General features: G+C 49.4%; 2 protein-coding genes across 3 annotated transcripts in view; one reads left to right on the top strand and one right to left on the bottom strand.

Moving 5' to 3' along the window:
* pkn1a (protein kinase N1a) overlaps positions 1-12,661 on the top strand; it is a 32,571-nt gene extending 19,910 nt beyond the window's left edge. Inside the window, exons 1-23 of one of the 2 annotated variants that reach the window (XM_076171148.1) lie at positions 416-578; positions 1,383-1,577; positions 2,543-2,648; positions 3,459-3,607; positions 4,251-4,371; positions 5,768-5,913; positions 6,035-6,248; positions 6,388-6,582; positions 7,548-7,657; positions 7,878-8,021; positions 8,406-8,481; positions 8,888-9,023; positions 9,248-9,332; positions 9,560-9,639; positions 9,973-10,048; positions 10,363-10,454; positions 10,719-10,895; positions 11,065-11,127; positions 11,281-11,357; positions 11,492-11,634; positions 11,893-12,000; positions 12,228-12,308; positions 12,396-12,661. In XM_076171148.1, coding sequence (XP_076027263.1) covers positions 537-578; positions 1,383-1,577; positions 2,543-2,648; positions 3,459-3,607; positions 4,251-4,371; positions 5,768-5,913; positions 6,035-6,248; positions 6,388-6,582; positions 7,548-7,657; positions 7,878-8,021; positions 8,406-8,481; positions 8,888-9,023; positions 9,248-9,332; positions 9,560-9,639; positions 9,973-10,048; positions 10,363-10,454; positions 10,719-10,895; positions 11,065-11,127; positions 11,281-11,357; positions 11,492-11,634; positions 11,893-12,000; positions 12,228-12,308; positions 12,396-12,599 — 2,820 coding nt within the window. In that variant the 5' untranslated portion in view covers positions 416-536 and the 3' untranslated portion in view covers positions 12,600-12,661. Of the gene's footprint in view, positions 1-415; positions 579-1,382; positions 1,578-2,542; positions 2,649-3,458; positions 3,608-4,250; positions 4,372-5,767; positions 5,914-6,034; positions 6,249-6,387; positions 6,583-7,547; positions 7,658-7,877; positions 8,022-8,405; positions 8,482-8,887; positions 9,024-9,247; positions 9,333-9,559; positions 9,640-9,972; positions 10,049-10,362; positions 10,455-10,718; positions 10,896-11,064; positions 11,128-11,280; positions 11,358-11,491; positions 11,635-11,892; positions 12,001-12,227; positions 12,309-12,395 lie in introns of those variants that run through there. The other variant, XM_076171149.1, reaches the window with a different exon arrangement.
* Positions 12,662-15,021: 2,360 nt separating this feature from the next.
* On the bottom strand, positions 15,022-17,286 carry LOC143016662 (serine/threonine-protein kinase pim-2-like). Its single transcript, XM_076171101.1, has 9 exons — positions 17,211-17,286; positions 16,680-16,976; positions 16,467-16,561; positions 16,309-16,356; positions 15,989-16,213; positions 15,696-15,873; positions 15,502-15,605; positions 15,190-15,373; positions 15,022-15,113 (listed from the first exon to the last, which is right to left on the bottom strand). The coding sequence occupies exons 1-9, from the start codon at positions 17,284-17,286 to the stop codon at positions 15,022-15,024; spliced, it is 1,299 nt and encodes a 432-aa protein (XP_076027216.1).
* Positions 17,287-17,492: the final 206 nt, after the last annotated feature.

Below are 17,492 nucleotides of genomic sequence, written 5' to 3'. Positions count from 1 at the left end.
ACGCATCCAGGAAGGACCGAAGAGAAACAAACTGCTCATTACAGGGAGAGAGGAAGGATGTTTGTGATGTATAGACTCTCTCTCTCATTCCCTCTCTCTCTTTCTCTGTCTCTGTCTCTGTTTCCCTCTCTCTCTCTCTCTCTCTCTCTCTCTCTCTCCGTCTCTCTCTTTCTGTCTGTCTCTCCCTCCGTCTCTCTCTGTCTCTCTCTCTCTCTCTCCCCCTCTGTCTCTCTCTCTCCCCCTCTGTCTCTCTCTCTCTCTCTCTGTGCACTGACAGCAGCAAACTTTGAGAGGAAACAGGAAAGGCCTGAGCAGCTTGGTGTTGGGACGGATATCCTCTCCAGGAGGCGTTCCCCCTCCTCCTCCCTCGTTTAACTCTCTCTCCCTGTCTTTATCTCTTTTTATCGTTTTTTTCTCCGCCCGAACTCAATTTGCCGTCCGTGTGTCACTGAGGTTTGGGGCTCAGCTCGGGAGCGCACACGCCGGCCTTTCTCGCGCCGCTTTCGGGGCCCGCCGCGTCCGCAGGGGTGGGAGCTATGTGTTGGCATGGTGACGAGGAAGATGAGGACAGCTCGGAGGTGAAGCGCCGTCGATTGTTTTGTCTGCTTTTGCGTGTGTTCCTGTAACGGTGGGGGAGAGTGACCCGACGTTAGCCGTTTGTGGCTCGCTCGCTCTCTCTCTCTCTCCCCCCTGCTGTGTTCCCGATTGTGCGTCTGGCTCCTGTTCTCGCTCCAGATCTTCTCCTCTGCCAGTTTGTGAGCTCGGCGACATGTGACCCAAGCTACTAAATGAGCATTTTTAACAAACAGTGGGCCGTCTCTCCGGCACGCAGGCACAGCAGGTCTGTTGAAACGAGTGCGGACTGAAGCGGAGGCCTTTTGTTTTCTTCTGATATCTGATGGTATTTGTCAAACACTCATTGTCAAACAGGAATTCTAATCCTTGTTGTTGTTGTTGTTGTTGTGGCTTTATTGTGTTGGTTTTGGTTGAAAGGAGCGTCTCTCAGGTTCTCCAGCAGGTTTGACGCTGCAGACGTGTTTTGGAATGTGGTAAACATTTGACTGAAGTAGATTTTTGTCATTTTCTGCCAAACTTCACCAGCTCGTCCCCATCCTCTCTCCCTCTCTCCATATCTCTTTCCTCCCTTTTCTGCCTTATCCAGCTCGCCATCACTTCCTCTTCTGCCCACCCTTCTTCTCACTCTCAACACCTCCCATTACCAGGCGGTGGGAGCCTCTAATGTCTTCATGTCACTCAGGCCTTTTTATTGCCATAACAAAGATTCTTCTGTTGTTAATGACGTCGGCTAACTTTTCTTCTCCCCTTTGTCCTCCATTTTCTCCTTCTCCTGTCCCCACTCTCCCTCTCTCTCCATAACCCAGAGTGACCCAGGTGGGCTGTCTGTTCTGGAGCAGCTGGGTCTGGACCAGAACTCTGACTTCTCCGACTCCAGTGTGCAGCAGCTTCTGGACGAGCAACGCGAAAGAATCCGCAGGGAGATCCGCAAGGAGCTGAAGATCAAAGAGGGAGCGGAGAACCTGCGCAGGGCCACGACCGACAAGAGGAACGCGCATCAGGTCAGTCGACAGTAACGCGGAACCACCACAGGAAACCGGCCCGGGGCCAAAAATCCCGACCGTCCCCGTTGACACGCCTCCCTTCTTATTCTTTGTAAAGTATAGATTCCTCTCTGAAGTGTCTGGCGTGTAAACGTTGGTCATGTCAGCGCTCCAGCAGGAGGAAACCCCACAGGTCACACTGTCAGACAAACCCCAGTAACAAACAGGAAGGAATAAAATTCAAAGGTCATAGACTCGCTCACTGATTTAGTGTCGGAATGTCATTTTCACATCACAGTTTGCGTGGGAATCAAGGTCACACAACCAATCAGACGCATGCTAGAGTGTTGGGCTCTAATCCAAGACAGTAGAGACTTCCTTTAACAGCCGTAACATACATTCATACTCACAGTTACAGTAAGACAACACTGTTACCTTTACTTCAACTCTACTTGGATGCAGCACTAAATCTCCCATCTATACATCAGAATGAAACTATGCTGGTCTTAAACACTCCTAGAATGGTGGAACCCTCTCGTCTCCGTCCCTGTGTGTCTTACCTGTGTTTCTGAGTACGGGGTGCATGTTGTGCCTGTGGTACACTTCAGTCGCACCTTAAATAAAGGATCAATGTTTGTCATGAACGTCTCTGCTCAGAATGTCCTGGTGGGGCTGTTGAGCGGCCTTGTCACCGCCCTGTCCTTGAGGTCCAGAACTTTGACCTCTCAGTGCTGGCTGAACGCTGCCCACGCTCTGTAATTGTTACTTAAACATGGAGGCAATAATTACGAAGCTCTGCGTTTGAGCATATGTTATATATAGATGCTTTTGGTTAGGATCTGTTGGCTACTAACGTGTGAATAAACACTAACGGTGACATCACTGACGTTCATCTCCTTTCCTCAGTAAAACTCAGATCCAGAGCGGTCGTATTCTGTGGTTCCATTTCCAGGGCTTGATAGATTATGTCCTTGTGTCTGCAGGTGGACAGCCAGCTGCGAAGTTCCAACCGCAAGCTGGACGACCTGCATGCTCAGCTGCAGGAGCTGGACGCTCACATCGTGGTGAAGGGAGGAGATGAGAACAAAGGTTTGTAGCTGGGAAACCATTGAACATTTCTGCTTTCTTTGGCTTTCTTACCTCCAACAGATGGGCACAGCGTCTGTTTGGGTCTGAACTCTTTTAGCCTCTGCCCGTCTGACCAAAGACATTTGAGTTATGCAAGTCATTGTAGTCACTGCTGTAATGATAACCTTCAAATGGAAGCCAGTGGTTTCCAGTCACATTCATGTGGGCGTATTGTTTCAACACTAAACTTAAGGGATGGTGGTCTGGGACTTTGCCTTATTTCCAGGTAAGCGGTCAGTAGGAGGAGGAATAAAGAAGTTCCTATTCCAGCGTCTCTAAGGTTTCTCTACTTTGACTGATTCATGTTCAGACCAGTGGATTAATGTTCTTTTTAATGGAATACATGACATGACAAGACACATTACTTCCAGTTGTCCCTTAGGCAAGAGTGCACACACACACACATACACACACACACACACGTGGTGAATAGCTATCATATGAAGCTTCTGAATATAAAACCTTTTTAAAACTTTTGATAAATTGGAGCTTGGCTGTCTGAGCAGCAGTGAGGTCATGTGGCCTGATGAATGGGTGGAGTTCATGTGGAGAATGCAGAAAATGGCTCCAGACTTACCATGCTATGCCAGCTGTTCAATGATGTCATTGATTTGTTATCGCGCTTTCATCAGATCTGCTCCCTTATTCAGAGATCTTAACCCTGGACGTGCCGCTTCAACAAATTCAGTAGCAAAACTATTCTTTCTGCTCTGTTTTGCTCAGACCGTACCGTCTCTGGATTGTTCCTTACTCTTTTCCTTCTCTGCTTAGACGAGTGCCCTCAGTCTCCAGGAGCACAGAGCCGCACGTCGGCTCACAAAGAACGCATCGCCGCCCTGGAGAGACAACTCAACATCGAGCTTAAAGTCAAACAGGGGGTGGAGAACATGATCCCCATCTATGCCAATGGATCCACAAAGGTACAGCAAAGTGCCTCCACACACACACACACACACACACACACATAGAACAATGTACCGGGTAGATGCACATGCACATGCACATAAACGCAGCATAGCATGATCCATCCATGCACCAGGACACGAACATGGGGGCTGAGCTGGACGTTTCATTATTAGAGAATAATGAAATGGCTCCCAGAGTGCAGAACAATAGCACACACACCCCCATCCAAGGTCACCTTTGCAATCTGCTGACTTAAGTGACGGTTATCTGAAAATACAGGAAGCCAGAATCACACTCGTGCCCCCCCCCACACACACACACACACCCCTTCACCCCTTCACACACACCTCATCTCCTGATTACTTCCCCCCTCTCATTAAGCAGTTCCACCTTGCCATGTGACCCCCGTCTCATGCCTCCACTTATGTTATGTTTCACTGCTCAGAGGCCATAAAGAAGGAACACGAGGCCTTTAAGGGGCGAGCAGGGAAAAGAGATATTAAGACGTCTGCTACATTCATGCAGGAACCCCTGGAAGCTCATCCTGTTGTTTTTGTGATTAAAAAAACTCTATGATCAAGACGACCTGAGCACCATCATGAGGAGCAAATCTTTATTTTTAGTGTTTATTTCTCCCCTCCTTCTAACAACCATCAGGACAAGAAGATGCTGCAGACGGCCCAGCAGATGCTGCAGGACAGCAAGACCAAGATCGACATCATCCGCATGCAGATCCGTAAAGCTGTGCAGGCCACCGAGCACAACGACGACGCTCAAGGTATCAGATGTATGAGATACTGAACATACTTCGCATAATCCACTCTAATAATCTTAAATATATTTGCTTCTGACCGTCATTTGTCCGTGGCGGTCAAGGCGGGTGGATTGTTTGGTAAAAAGTAACAGGCGCTCAGAGCAGAGAAGGGAGGGGGGCAGCAGGGAGAAACGGAGATTTGAAAGTATTCCCCAGGGGGCCGTCTATTCCTATCTGCTCATGCCAGACGAGGGGAACTGATGGCTATTAAGAAAGTGGGCGTCCTTTAAGGCAAACGGGATAATGGACATTTGGAAGTATTATGCAAAGGCTTTTAAGGCCATACTTCATCTGTGGGTGTGTGTGTGTGTGTGTGTGTGTGTGTGTAAGAATCCTACTGGGGCTTGAGTCATCTTTAGCTCCTGAAAGGATGAAAATAGTTTTACACTGTAAATGTTAAGCAGGCCTTTGTCTTAAGTGCATGTAAACTGTTTTCCAACTGTGATTCCAATAATATCAAACACACGCACACAGTAGTTCCTTGATATTTCATGGTCTCTCTCTGCAGACACACACACACACACACACACACACACACTGTGTAAAGTGTATACAGTGAGACAGTCTCCAGGCACCCCCCCCCCCCCCCCCCCCCCGGCAGAGGGGTCATCCAGCAGGTCCGGGCTCCAGGCACAACACCTTATTAGGAGATGAAAGCATCCACATCCATCTCTCTCCACCCCTCTTTACTTTCTTCCTCCGTCTAGCTTACAACATGTTCAATAGTTCATAAGAGCTAAATTCATTTCAGTCCCCCCCCACCCCCTCTTCCCCTCACAGACCTGAATGTGACACGTACCTATTTGGAATGGTATTAATCCCATGATCTCACTCAGACGCCCACTCCCCTCTCCTGTCTGCCCTTGAGTGCTCTTTTGTATTTGTTGCCCACGCGGCTCGGCTGCTGCTGCTGCTGTGCCATTAAGCAAAGCACTTAAGTGTAAATGCGTTGCAAAGGTGCTACTCTGTATATTACCCTGTGTTTGTTCTTGTAAGTGAGTGAGCTTGGCTATTTTTCCCACTGCAGGGGTTAAATAGTCAGACGAGCTGCGTTGACACTGACAGTATTATGCCGGGATTCTCAAGACTTGCTACTAACAGAGGAGTCGGAGTGAGGACACGCTAATGTTGCTGACTGTGAAACTGAGGCTACTTAACTCCCATCAGGCTCAGCTAACGATTCCTCTGCCTGACACAGATATAATGCACAACATGCATTAAGGCATTAACCTAAGGTTCCCAGGGGAACACGGCGCCGACAAGGGCAAAGGACAGGATATAACCAAATAATAGGGGCGGGCATGTTCACGTGATGTTCTGTGTTCTGTCCTCTCTGATCCTCTGTGATGTCATGTTGCAGGTAACCAGGACATGTGTGGGGTAGAACTGCGCATGGAGGAGCTGAGGCATCACTACAGGGTGGAGCACGCTGTGGCTGAGGGGGCCAGGAATGTCCTCAGGCTCCTGGGGGCCAGCAAGGTCCACGACAAGAAAGCCCTGTCTGAGGTAAGACCACACACACAGGGCAGACTACAGCGAGTTCATAGATGAATTGATTATTGCCCCTCAAACACCAGGCAGTGGATGTAAAGGTGTGTTGAAGTGACTCTCTGCTGCCGCCCTGCAGGCGCAGTCTGGCCTGAGCGAGGCGTCTCAGAGGTTGGACCTGCTGAAGGACTCCCTGGACCAACGCCTGGCGGAGCTGCCAGAAGACCATCCCAAGGCCAGCGTCATCAAAGAGGAGCTGGACCAGGCCTCCTCTCCTGCTTTCAGCTCCCGCCATGGCGCCCCCTACCTCCACAACCAGTACAGCACCCTCAGCAAACCCTCGCCACTCACTGGTACTTTAACACAATCTGTAATGTGACAGACGCCTGAGTCGAGTCGCACACGGATGGTGCCACACCTTTGTGTAAGATGTTAGTGACTTTGGCGTCCCCTGGTGTTCAGTACAGGATGTTGTTGTGCGTGCGTCTCCAGGTACCTTACAGGTGCAGCTGCTGGGCTGCGTGGGGCTGCTGGAGGTGGTGCCGGGCCGCAGCAAAGGGACGGTGGTCATGCTGCCCTGCTACAGCCCCGGAGACACCAGGTCCTTCATGAGGGGCAGCAAGGGACTGTATGGACGCAGCGGCTCCGTCAGTGGGAAGACGCCCAGCAAGGCCGACGAGCATTCCAGTAAGTGTGTTTCACTCATGACACACACATGTACCTGAACTCTACTTTACATTAAAATACTGAGTTTGTATTTATATTAAAATCCAGTCTTACAGATGGACGTTTTGAAAATCAATCACTCACTCACTCACTCACTCACTCACACTCTCTCTCTCACATTCTCCCACTCACTCACTCACTCACTCACTCACTCTCACTCACACTCTCACTCTCACTCACTCACTCACTCACTCACTCACTCACTCACTCACTCACTCACACTCTCACTCTCACTCTCACTCACACTCTCACTCACTCACTCACTCACTCACTCACTCACTCACTCACTCACTCACTCACACTCTCTCCCACTCTCTCACTCACTCACTCACACTCTCTCACTCTCTCACTCACACTCTCTGTCACTCTCTCACTCACTTACTCACACTCTCACTCACTCACACTCTCACTTACTCACATTTTCTCTCACTTACACTCTCACTCCCTCACTCACTCCCTCACTCACTCACTCACTCACTCACACACCCATCCGCAATTGAGTTTCCTCTTCACCAGCTGCATGCATGTCTTTAAACCCACACAGACAGATTTTAGAAGCACGTGTCTCACTCCTCCAGTCCTCCTGTGTGACATTGTGAATGTGAGAGACGGGACGGAAATCTGCAGTTATTTTAGTTTGATTAGTTGCGGTTGCCCACACACACACCATGAAACGACTTTATCAGCAAACGCAGCCGAATCTTCTTAATTGCCTGAGCAGCTTGTCACCGTTCTGTAAGGGCACCGCGCGTCTGCAGCGTCTCCAAGGAAACAAATGAGACACTTGAATCGATACTTACACCGTAGCATTTATTGTGGTGTGAGCATTCCTGTGTTTTCCATGCAGGTGAGCGTTGCTGCAGGTCAGCAAATCACTCCCACCTGAAGTGCAAAGTGTGTGAAATTTGCTCTGTGTGTGTGTGTAGCGGAGGTGAGCGCGGTGCTGAAGCTGGATAACATGGTGGTCGGGCAGACGGCTTGGAAAACTGTGGGGGAACAAGCCTGGGACCAAACCTTCACCGTGGAGCTGGAGAGGGTCAGTACTTTCAAACTGAACCTGTGTGTGTGTGTGTGTGTGTGTGTGTGTGTGTGTGTGTGTGTGTGTGTGTGTGTGTGTGTGTGTGTGTGTGTGTGTGTGTGTGTGTGTGTGTGTGTGTGTGTGTGTGTGTGTGTGTGTGTGTGTGTGTGTGTGTGTGTGTGTGTGTGTGCGCGTGCCTGTGAATTCACTTTTGGGTCCCGTGTGTGTTTGTTTTTAGACGAGGGAAATGGAGATTGCAGTGTACTGGAAGGACTACCGCTCACTCTGCGCCCTGAAGTACCTGAAGCTGGAAGATTTCCTGGACAACCAGAAACACAGAGTTCAGCTGGAGCTGGAGCCGCAGGGCCTGCTGCTGGCAGAGGTACACACACACACACACACACACACACACGCAGAGCTTGACATTTCGGGCTTCATCATTCCTAACGCACACAGGGCTCAGGTCACCTTTGGGTCAGTGGGACGGAAGTTTGTCAGGTTACAGTTTGGTTGGGATTGTGTGTGTGTCGGGTGGAGTCAGACTCTGACAGCACCCTCGGGTTACAGGATCGGGTTGTGTTCCAAACCTGAGAGACACGGAGCCAAACTCAGTCACACATGTGTGAGTAGGGAAAGAGTGTGAGCAGATGTTCTCACACACAGCTGCATGTGACAGCTGTGTGTGAATGACCTCGTCTCATACGGCACCAGCTGCTGAATATGTTAGTGCCAAATTAATGGTGTGTGTGTGTTCTGTTGGCTCCAGGTGATCTTCTTCAACCCGGTGATTGAGCGAGTCCCTCGTCTCCAGAGACAGAAGAAGGTCTTCTCCAAGCAGCAAGGTGAATAAGAAGCTCATCATTTAAACGCTGCACCAGTCTGTTTCTTAATTACATCATGAGTATGACCAGCACTCATAATTGGAGAGTGTGTGTGTGTGTGTGTTCAGGGGTCCAGCATGTGCATATAAGATGCTTTTTATTTACTTACATTCTTATTTCTCATTGCCAAATTCCTGTAGCAGGAGACGAGCATGTCACTTTATGATGTCATTAATGTTCCCATGAATGAACAGTTGTGATGACATCATGGATAAGGTCACACACACTATGAGAGCACTTTGGGGTAGAGTTTGTGTTTCATGTACGTCAATACACCCGAGCCATATTCCTCCAGTCGCCTCGCACACACACAGATATCAGGGACCTGGGATGAGTCTGTCATGTCTGTGTGTGTGTGTGTTGCTAGGCAAGGCGTTCCTGCGTGCCCGTCAGATGAACGTGGACATCGGGACGTGGGTGAGGCTGCTGCGGAACGCCATCCCCACCGCCAACAACTCAGGAACCTACAGTCCCAACGCACACAACCTAACACTCAACACAGGGTGAGACGTCAGACACACAGAGGCACACACACACACACTGGCTTCACACACACTCACACACAGACGTTACAGCCAAACATCCTCTGAAGTCTGACTCCCCTTTTGTGTTTCTCTCCGTGTCATTTGTCTGTCTGCGTCGCCACATCGGTGCGTGTTGTCGGTCCGTTTGCGTTTTGTGTGTGTGTGTGTGTGTCTGTGTGTGTCTGTGTGTGTGAATCTTCCAGGGAGATCTCAGTGGAGAAGCTGAGTCTGGACAGCGACTCTCCGATTAGGGGCGATTACAAGAGAGACACGGAGACACACACGCCGGTGAGACAGGGAGGGGGACAGGGAGACAGCGGGGCGAGGGGGGGGGCAAACAAATACTGGTCTGGACCAAACCTCATTCTGCTGTTGTGTCATAAATCCAGAGAAGATGGAGCTGCATGGCTGTGAGACAGTTTGTCTACCATTGTCTTATCTCTCTGTTGTCTCCCTTTGCGTCCTTTCCTCCGCGTCTCTCTCTCTCCACTCACCACCTCCCACCCGTCCATCAGGATCGGCTGCCCGTCATCGAGCCTTTCTCCCCCCCAGACCTCACCCCCGAGTGCCCTGTGCGAACCCCCTCTGTTAGCAGGTACAAACACACACCTCCTCTATCTGTTACCGCCATGACTGAGCACTGCATCATCATCATCATCATCATCCTCCTCTGTTTCTTCAGATGTAAAGTATCTTCATCTTATCTTTCAGTGAGGTTTATGTAATCTGAGCTTATATCACTCACACTTCCTGTCTCTGCTATGAAGACGGGGAACTGTTTTGAGGAATGGAGGCGATGTTTCTAATGGGATATTTGTTCTAAAAGTAAAATGAAGTCTGCTGACTGTGTCCCTGTGTCTCTGTGTCTCTGTGTCTCTGTGTCTCTGTGTCTCTGTGTCTCCATTTCTCCGTGTCTCCGTGTCCCCAGCAAGCAGAGGAAAGACCCTCTGTCCCTGCAGGACTTCAGGCTGATAGCTGTGCTGGGAAGGGGACACTTTGGGAAGGTAGGGATCAGGCAGCAGGCCGGGCTGAAGGTTGATGTCTTTCATGGTTTCCAGGTCGTTGACATCTGAGCTTGATGAGTTTCTTAAAGGTCAACATCACCAAATATCTCCTAACTGCTCTGACATGCAGAAAAGGAACGTCTGTGACTTCAATGACCTGAGAATTGTGAAATGTCATAAATTCTCCAGACTATCGCTTCAAAGGAGCACAACAACAACTCATATTATTATTTCACACACATTTACCATAATCCTGTAAAGCTGACCTCCTCTCACCTTCGCTCTTAATCACTGCCGTCTCTTACGTCTCCCAGGTTTTGTTGTCAGAGTACAGGAAGACTGGCACCATGTTTGCCATCAAAGCCCTGAAGAAAGGCGACATCGTAGCCCGGGATGAGGTGGAAAGGTGCGTTCAGGTTCACAGGTTTCCTTCTGTGTCCGTGTGTCTTTATGTGCTCGTCTCAGTCTGCCCGGTTTGGAGCTCTGCTAATGCGTTGTTGTTGTGTTTCCTCTCTGTTGTGTGTCCTGCTGTGCCATGAATCAGCATGATTACAGTGAATCTGTGGGCGGCTCATCAACCCAAATAGACACTGACTCCTTCTCCTCCTTCTCTCCTCCTTCTCTCCTCCTTCTTCTCTTCCCCTGGTTCATCTCACTGTTGCGCCTCCAGCCTGATGTGTGAGAAGCGCATCTTCGAGACGGTGAACCTGTCGCACCATCCCTTCCTGGTCAACCTGTTTGCGTGCTTCCAGACTCCGGAGCACGTGTGCTTCGTCATGGAGTACACGGCGGGAGGCGACCTGATGATGCACATTCACACGGACGTCTTCACAGAACCTCGAGCCGTGTACGTAGAAGGACAAACGCAAAACACTGACTCAAGCTTCGTCCCTGTGATTCTTCTTGTTTTGTTTTCCCGCCCTACCTTGAACTTTCCAGGTCACTCGACTTCTCCTAAGTTCCTGTGATATTTGATCTCCTTGTGTTTATGAACTCCTGCTGTGCTTTGACTCCAGGTTCTATTCGGCCTGTGTGGTTCTGGGACTTCAGTTCCTCCATGACCACAAGATCGTGTACAGGTGAGTTAAGCTTGTTCCATTTCTCTGTGACAAGTTAGAGACGAGTGATGACGTAAACTGGTACATGATCAGAATCTGGCCCGATGTGTCGCTGCTCTCTTTTGGGTCAAACTCTTTGTCCACCTTCATCTTTTCCTCTTTCCTTCCTTACAGAGACCTCAAGCTTGACAATCTGCTGCTGGACACGGACGGTTATGTCAAGATCGCCGACTTTGGATTGTGTAAAGAAGGTGAACGTCACTGTTACACACAGATGTTACACACAGATGTTACACACAGATGTTACACACAGGTTGTGGTGTGTGTGATTGGTGTCTCCTGCAGCTGGATGATCTGTGATGTTTCTGTGATGTTTCTGCTGCAGGGATGGGTTACGGGGACCGGACCAGCACCTTCTGTGGGACTCCAGAGTTCCTGGCCCCTGAGGTCCTGACAGACACGTCCTACACCAGGGCGGTGGACTGGTGGGGGCTGGGGGTGCTCATCTACGAGATGCTGGTGGGAGAGGTGAGAACGCTGATACACACTCCAATACACAGAACTGTCCCGAGGAGGCTGACTGAATGTCCGCGTGAATCCAATCTGTGAATTCACAGCAGAGCTTCCTGCTGCGGCGGAAAAAGGAGGACAAAGTATAGAAGATGGATTTGGTCACTTCCGGGTCTACGAATGTTTTGGAATTGGACTGATGCTTCAACCAAAATCCTCTCAGACTAAATGAAACGTGATTTGTGTGTGTGTGTGTGTGTGTGTGTGTGTGTCTAGTCTCCATTCCCAGGTGACGATGAGGAGGAGGTGTTTGACAGCATTGTGAATGATGAAGTCCGCTACCCACGCTTCCTCTCCACTGAGGCCATTGGCATCATGAGACGGGTAAGATTACACCGAAACACACACTCTCTCTCCCTTAATCACTCTGTCGCTCGCCCGCGCAAGTGACAATCTCTCTGCACATGACACACTTAAGTCACTGATGTGCACGTTACACACATCAGACAGTGACACACACACACACACTTACTCACAGTTGTGCCGAGGTCAACTTATTGTTTGACTGATATCTGTGTGTGTGTGTGTGTGTGTGTGTGTGTGTGTAACAGCTGTTAAGGAGGAACCCAGAGAGACGGCTTGGTTCTGGTGAAAAGGATGCAGAAGAGGTGAAGAAGCAGCCGTTCTTCAGGGTGAGGACTCTCATTTCAATTTGTGACTCTTCATCCTTTTCAATCTTTCCTCTTCATCACGTCAGTATCTCCTCTCCTCCTCCCCAGAGTGTGGACTGGGAGGCTTTACTGCAGAGGAAGTTGCCGCCTCCCTTCGTCCCCTCCATCGGCGGCAAAGAGGACGTCAGTAACTTTGACGAGGAGTTCACCGCGGAGCCGCCGGCCCTCACGCCGCCGCGCGAGCCGCGTGTGCTCACACGCAAGGACCAGGACAGCTTCCGAGACTTTGACTACGTCTCCGACCTCTGCTAGTTGGCGTAGGCTCAGCTGAGGTCTCGGAAGGCATGGATTAGGAGTGCCGGGTGGTGGTTTTGTCGGGGGCGGGCGGGTGGGGGAGGGGCGGGACGACAGTCTGGGCCGGTCTCCATGTCTGACTGTCTGCCATTACACTGTGAATGAATATGGAGGGACCGGAGGCGTCTGGTCTTTGCTTGTGCGTGTGAGGACCTGGATCTGTGCTGTAAGAAAACAAAAGACGAGCTCTACCTGAGGACAGACACGTGACATTGGGCGTGTGTGGCGCAATGGCAAAGACGCCGCACCTGGCAAACACCCTGCGTCCTCCTGCCTCAGCGGTCTGACACTCGCCGTCCCCCTGGTGATGATGGCCGCTGAGGGGTTTTGGTCCGTGGCTTCTCGTACCGATGCCTTACATTTGTAACCTCTCTTTATAGAATGGCGTTTAGTTTTTATGTGGTGGTCCTTCGTAAACACGTGCGGTCCTCTGGTGTGCAGGAATGCTGATCTTTGATGAAGAAGAAGGTGATGCTGTGTCCTGCAGGGTTTCAGCGTTCAGAGAACAATCACGTCATGCTCTTATTGTGTTGTGTTCATTATGGGGAAAACAACCACTGCTCACAAGTCTGTCCTTCTTCATGGGGCTTTTACCTTTTTTTTATTTTATTTTTTTATCCGTGTTTATTGTGATTTCCGTGTGTGTGTGTGTGTGTGTGTGTGAGGAAAAACCTTTGATTTGCAACAGCGGCTGTGTTTACTGACACGACAGAGCATTATTCCTTATGTAGCTCTTTGCTCTTGTCTTTATTTTTTCTACATTGTGGATTTGGAAAAAGACAGAATTGTGTGTTTGTGTTGACACACACACACACACACACACACACACAAGCATCTGAATGAAACACTTCTTAATGAACTGATCTGAACACTAAGAAGGGATGGACATGTGGGACAGACTGTCCACCCTCAGACTGACGTACACAGTCGTCCTGTCGTCCATGAAGGAGCTTCAGATTACTCACCGGCCTTTGGGTTCAATTTCCTGCCGTACTGATCGAATCCTATTTGTGTTAGAGGTAAACCAGGCGCTATCTTTGTGTTAAATCTTTCACGCTTTATTTTCTCCTCCCCCTTTGTAAACTCTGGGCGTCTGCCAGAGCACAAACATGCCTCATTAGCCGCTCGCCCCTCAGAGATCTGGACCGAGCCAAGGGGTCGACATGGAACCCGGCAGTCTTATTTAAACAGAAGGTTTCCAAGGTAACAGCATGGGTAATGATTCTAAGGTCCGGTGGCGTGCCGGCTCGTCTGCGTACAGGTGGAGGTTTGTTGTGAAGGTGTTTGTATGAGGATGGGGTGGATTTTACTTATCATGTGTACGACTATACAAAACCCTGTGAACGTGTGAGATGAGTTATTTTATAAAGAAAACCTGGCTGGCGTCCGTGTGTGTGTGTGTGTGTGTGTGTGTGTGTAGTGAGTATCGAGTATCGAGGGTGTGTTGAATTCACATTCTCGTCAACAAAACTAAGAACAATGCACGATGCCTGGCTGTGACACATTGGACTCAGGTGATTTGAATGTAAGGGAATGTTATATTAGAAATGTCCTCAAGCCTCCAGAAGAGCTTTTTCTCTAACTGACCTTGACCTTTGAACCTGTGATGCCTTATTATGACGTTTCTCATTGCCTGTGCTGCCACCTAGAGGCTACAGAAGAGAACATAAAATGACAGACTCCTGCCTTTTCTCTGTCAAAGACCAAATGGACCAGAAACACAAACAATCCACAGTAAATATGACAATTAAATGACAAAGATGTTTCATTGTAAATAACACTACTTAAGATCAATTCTACATTATATACTAGAAAGACACAAAAATGTATGTGGTCACCGTTACATGCATCACAAATAGCCCCTGGTGTGTTGTTTGTGTGAGGGTCAGGCTGGCTTCAGGTCCACTTCCTCCACACCAAAGGCATCAGAATGTTTTTCATGGCCGTGTTTTGTGCACAGAGGCACCTGGAGCACAAACCTGCACTGGAGCTGATGGATGTAGGTCCAAACAGGCCCAGACCATCACCCCTCCCTCAGCAACCTTGACAGGCGGCACTCTTGCTTTCCTGTCGGTGGCGTTCTCCTGGCCACCAAACCCAGATCCATCCATCAGACTGCCAGATGATGAAGTGTTATTCATCCCTGCAGCGAACACGTTTCCACTGTGGCTTCATGCTTTAGTCGCTCCAGCTGAAGCTTCGCTCAGAGAGAGAGCTGCTCGGCCATGGAAACAGCTCTTGCTGCTGTTGCTTCCATAGGCGGTTTGAAGAGGCTGGGTGAGCTTCATCGCTCAGTGGCCCGGTTGTGTGTTTGCGTGGTCCACCAGCCAACCAGGCTGCTCCATTGGTCCACTGACCTGCTGAGTCACTGCTGATAGGATCACTGAAGCCAGCGGTGGTTCCTCAGGTCTTCAAGGGTGGGACGATGGTAGGGGTTCTTGTTGAGACAAGAAAATAGAAAATGGCGGCAATCTAAGGAGAGAAAAAACATGAATACACAAAAGGTCTCTAAATGTAATGCATGTGTGTGTGCTTGTGTTTGATTTACATCGAGGCAGCCTTTTGCTGATGGGAGGGGTCTTGTAGGCGATCTCACGTCTGTTGTGGAAGGGACACACACCATGTAGCATCATGAAGAGCACCATGCCGAGCTGCCAAACTGTTGTTGGACCTGCTTCATAAGCACCACACAGCACAAACTCTGGAGGAAGGTAGTCAGGCGTTCCTAAAGAGAGAGAGCGTTAGTGGCTGTACTTGAATAGCTTCCATCCAAAGCGCTTTACATAAACCTCACATTCACCCTTCAGCCAGTCACACACACACGCTCATTCACTGATGGCATGCCATGCAAGGTGCCAACCTGCACATCAGGAGAAATGAGGGGTTCAGTCGTGCTGCCTAGGAGGAGCCCGGAATCAAACCAGGAACCTTCCACGACCGCTCGACCCTCCTGAGCCAGGCCGCCTGACAGAAGAGACAAAGAAGCAGACTGCATGGACGGTGGGTGGAGCCACAGAGTTCCTCACAGACTAAATAAGGTCAAAGGTAACTTACCTGCTAGATCCGTGTAGAGTCCTGGTCTCATCATCGTGCCGCAGCCAAAATCGATCACTCTGATTCTTGGGCCCTCAGCACCAAGTTGAACCAAGATGTTTTCTGGTTTGATGTCACGGTGAAAAACGCCTCTAGAATGGATCTCAATAAAAGCGTCCACAAGCTGTTTCATTAGAAACTGAGACAGAGAGAGAGACGTTTAGGACACTCGCATTCTCCACAGGACGGAAATATTTGCATTTGTCAGAGTTTTAAGGCACACACACACACACACACGCACACTATTCCCTTACTTTAGCCTCCTCCTCCTGCAATTCACAGCAGCTGTTTGACCAAATGTAATCCAACAGATCGATGCAAGGGACTGGACGCTCCATGATCAGGACCAGTTCTTGGTCCAGCTCAAAGCAGTCGATGAGAGCAACGGCTGGCGAGCTGCCAAAGGGCTGAAATCCCGGCCCGACCATGGACAGCAGTGCCACCTCCAGAGCAATCTTGTATTCCTGCTCATTGGTGTACTGACAGAGACGCAGACAGGAGAACACATCATGTTACACACTGAAATGATTCTGATAGCTTAAATGTGTGTTAGTGCCGAGTCACACAAACTCACCACTGAGATCTGATCGATGTCTAACAGCGAAATATGTTTCATCGCCACCTGGATGACAGGTAGACACTTTAGGTTTGGTCAATGAGAGTATAGTATAGTATAGTATAGTACAGGTAATCTTACATAGATTGTCTTTACTTGTTATTGTCTTTACTTACAGGCAAGTTGTCTTGTTTGCGATAGCCAGCAAAGACTGAACCAAAGCCTCCTTTACCCAGGCGTTCCTTCTCCACATAGGTGGCCTGGAAAACATCTAACAACAGGAAATACACATTATATTCAAAACTAATCCTATTTCATATTGTAAAGTAACATATCTGAGTTGGTTTGTCCCACTGGTTAGGTCTAAGCCCATACTTTCCACGTCTTACCTCTTCTGTCAGGCTGGTCATGACCAGATGAGGATGAGGAGACAGTGGCAGAAGGTTCGCAGGAGGTCCTCCAGTAAGGCTGCAGAGATCTACGAGATCTCTTCATCACGCTGCCCTGGTCCTGCTCACAGCTCGCCTTCCTTTTGCTGCCCCTCTCCTCCCACCTGCTGGAGGTAAGGCTGTGGTGTGGCGAGGCCCTGGGAGACGTGCGGGCCCTCTTAGCAGTGGCTTCTCTCTCTGGGCTCTCCTCGTCGCTGACCTTCCTCTTCTCCCCCACCAACACAGCACTGAGGCAAGCTGCAAAAATGGAGAAGACACTCCAGATCATTAGCGTGTTTGCCAGATGTGCTGATTTCAGGTTTACTATTATTTTCCATGGCGTAACTGCTAACACCTCTACAATGAGAACAGAACCTTTCACTGAGTCTACACCTACTGAACCTTCAACACAGATGAAAAGAATCAAACATTTAAATATAGTACATAGATCCCCCTCCTGTCATGTTAGCGGGATCTTATTCTCTCACGTACCTCCATGTCTCCTGTCGGTCGCGTATTGTCGCATAAACACTTTGCTCTTCATCTCATCTCGTCGGTCGCAACGCATCTAGAGCTTCTAAGCGCTACCGCCGGTTGCCATGGTTATATAGAGAGAGCAAACGCACGCGAAGACGAAAACACAAACTACTGAATGACGCCGTGTTACAATTCAATACAACATACCTGATTATTACGTCATTACTCAGTAAGTAGAATAGGGACGGGATCGCACGATGCATATAGATGAGGTTCATGTTGACTTGTTGAATTTGT

Source organism: Genypterus blacodes, unplaced genomic scaffold (genome assembly GCF_046128005.1).
Source record: "Genypterus blacodes isolate CSIRO-AG114 ecotype Tasmania unplaced genomic scaffold, CSIRO-AGI_Gbla_v1 ptg000240l_1, whole genome shotgun sequence".
Classification (NCBI taxonomy): domain Eukaryota; kingdom Metazoa; phylum Chordata; class Actinopteri; order Ophidiiformes; family Ophidiidae; genus Genypterus; species Genypterus blacodes.
This window is presented reverse-complemented; position numbering and strand designations above follow the sequence as displayed.

Excerpts from the sequence above, each read along its gene's own strand:
- LOC143016662 (XM_076171101.1), bottom strand. The coding sequence starts at position 17,286 with ATGCGTTGCGACCGACGAGATGAGATGAAGAGCAAAGTGTTTATGCGA. Across the intron at positions 15,606-15,695 it reads ACTCTACACGGATCTAGCAG|GCGGCCTGGCTCAGGAGGGT; the intron begins GTAAGTTACCTT and ends CTCTTCTGTCAG. Across the intron at positions 15,114-15,189 it reads CAGCAAAAGGCTGCCTCGAT|ATTGCCGCCATTTTCTATTT; the intron begins GTAAATCAAACA and ends TTCTCTCCTTAG.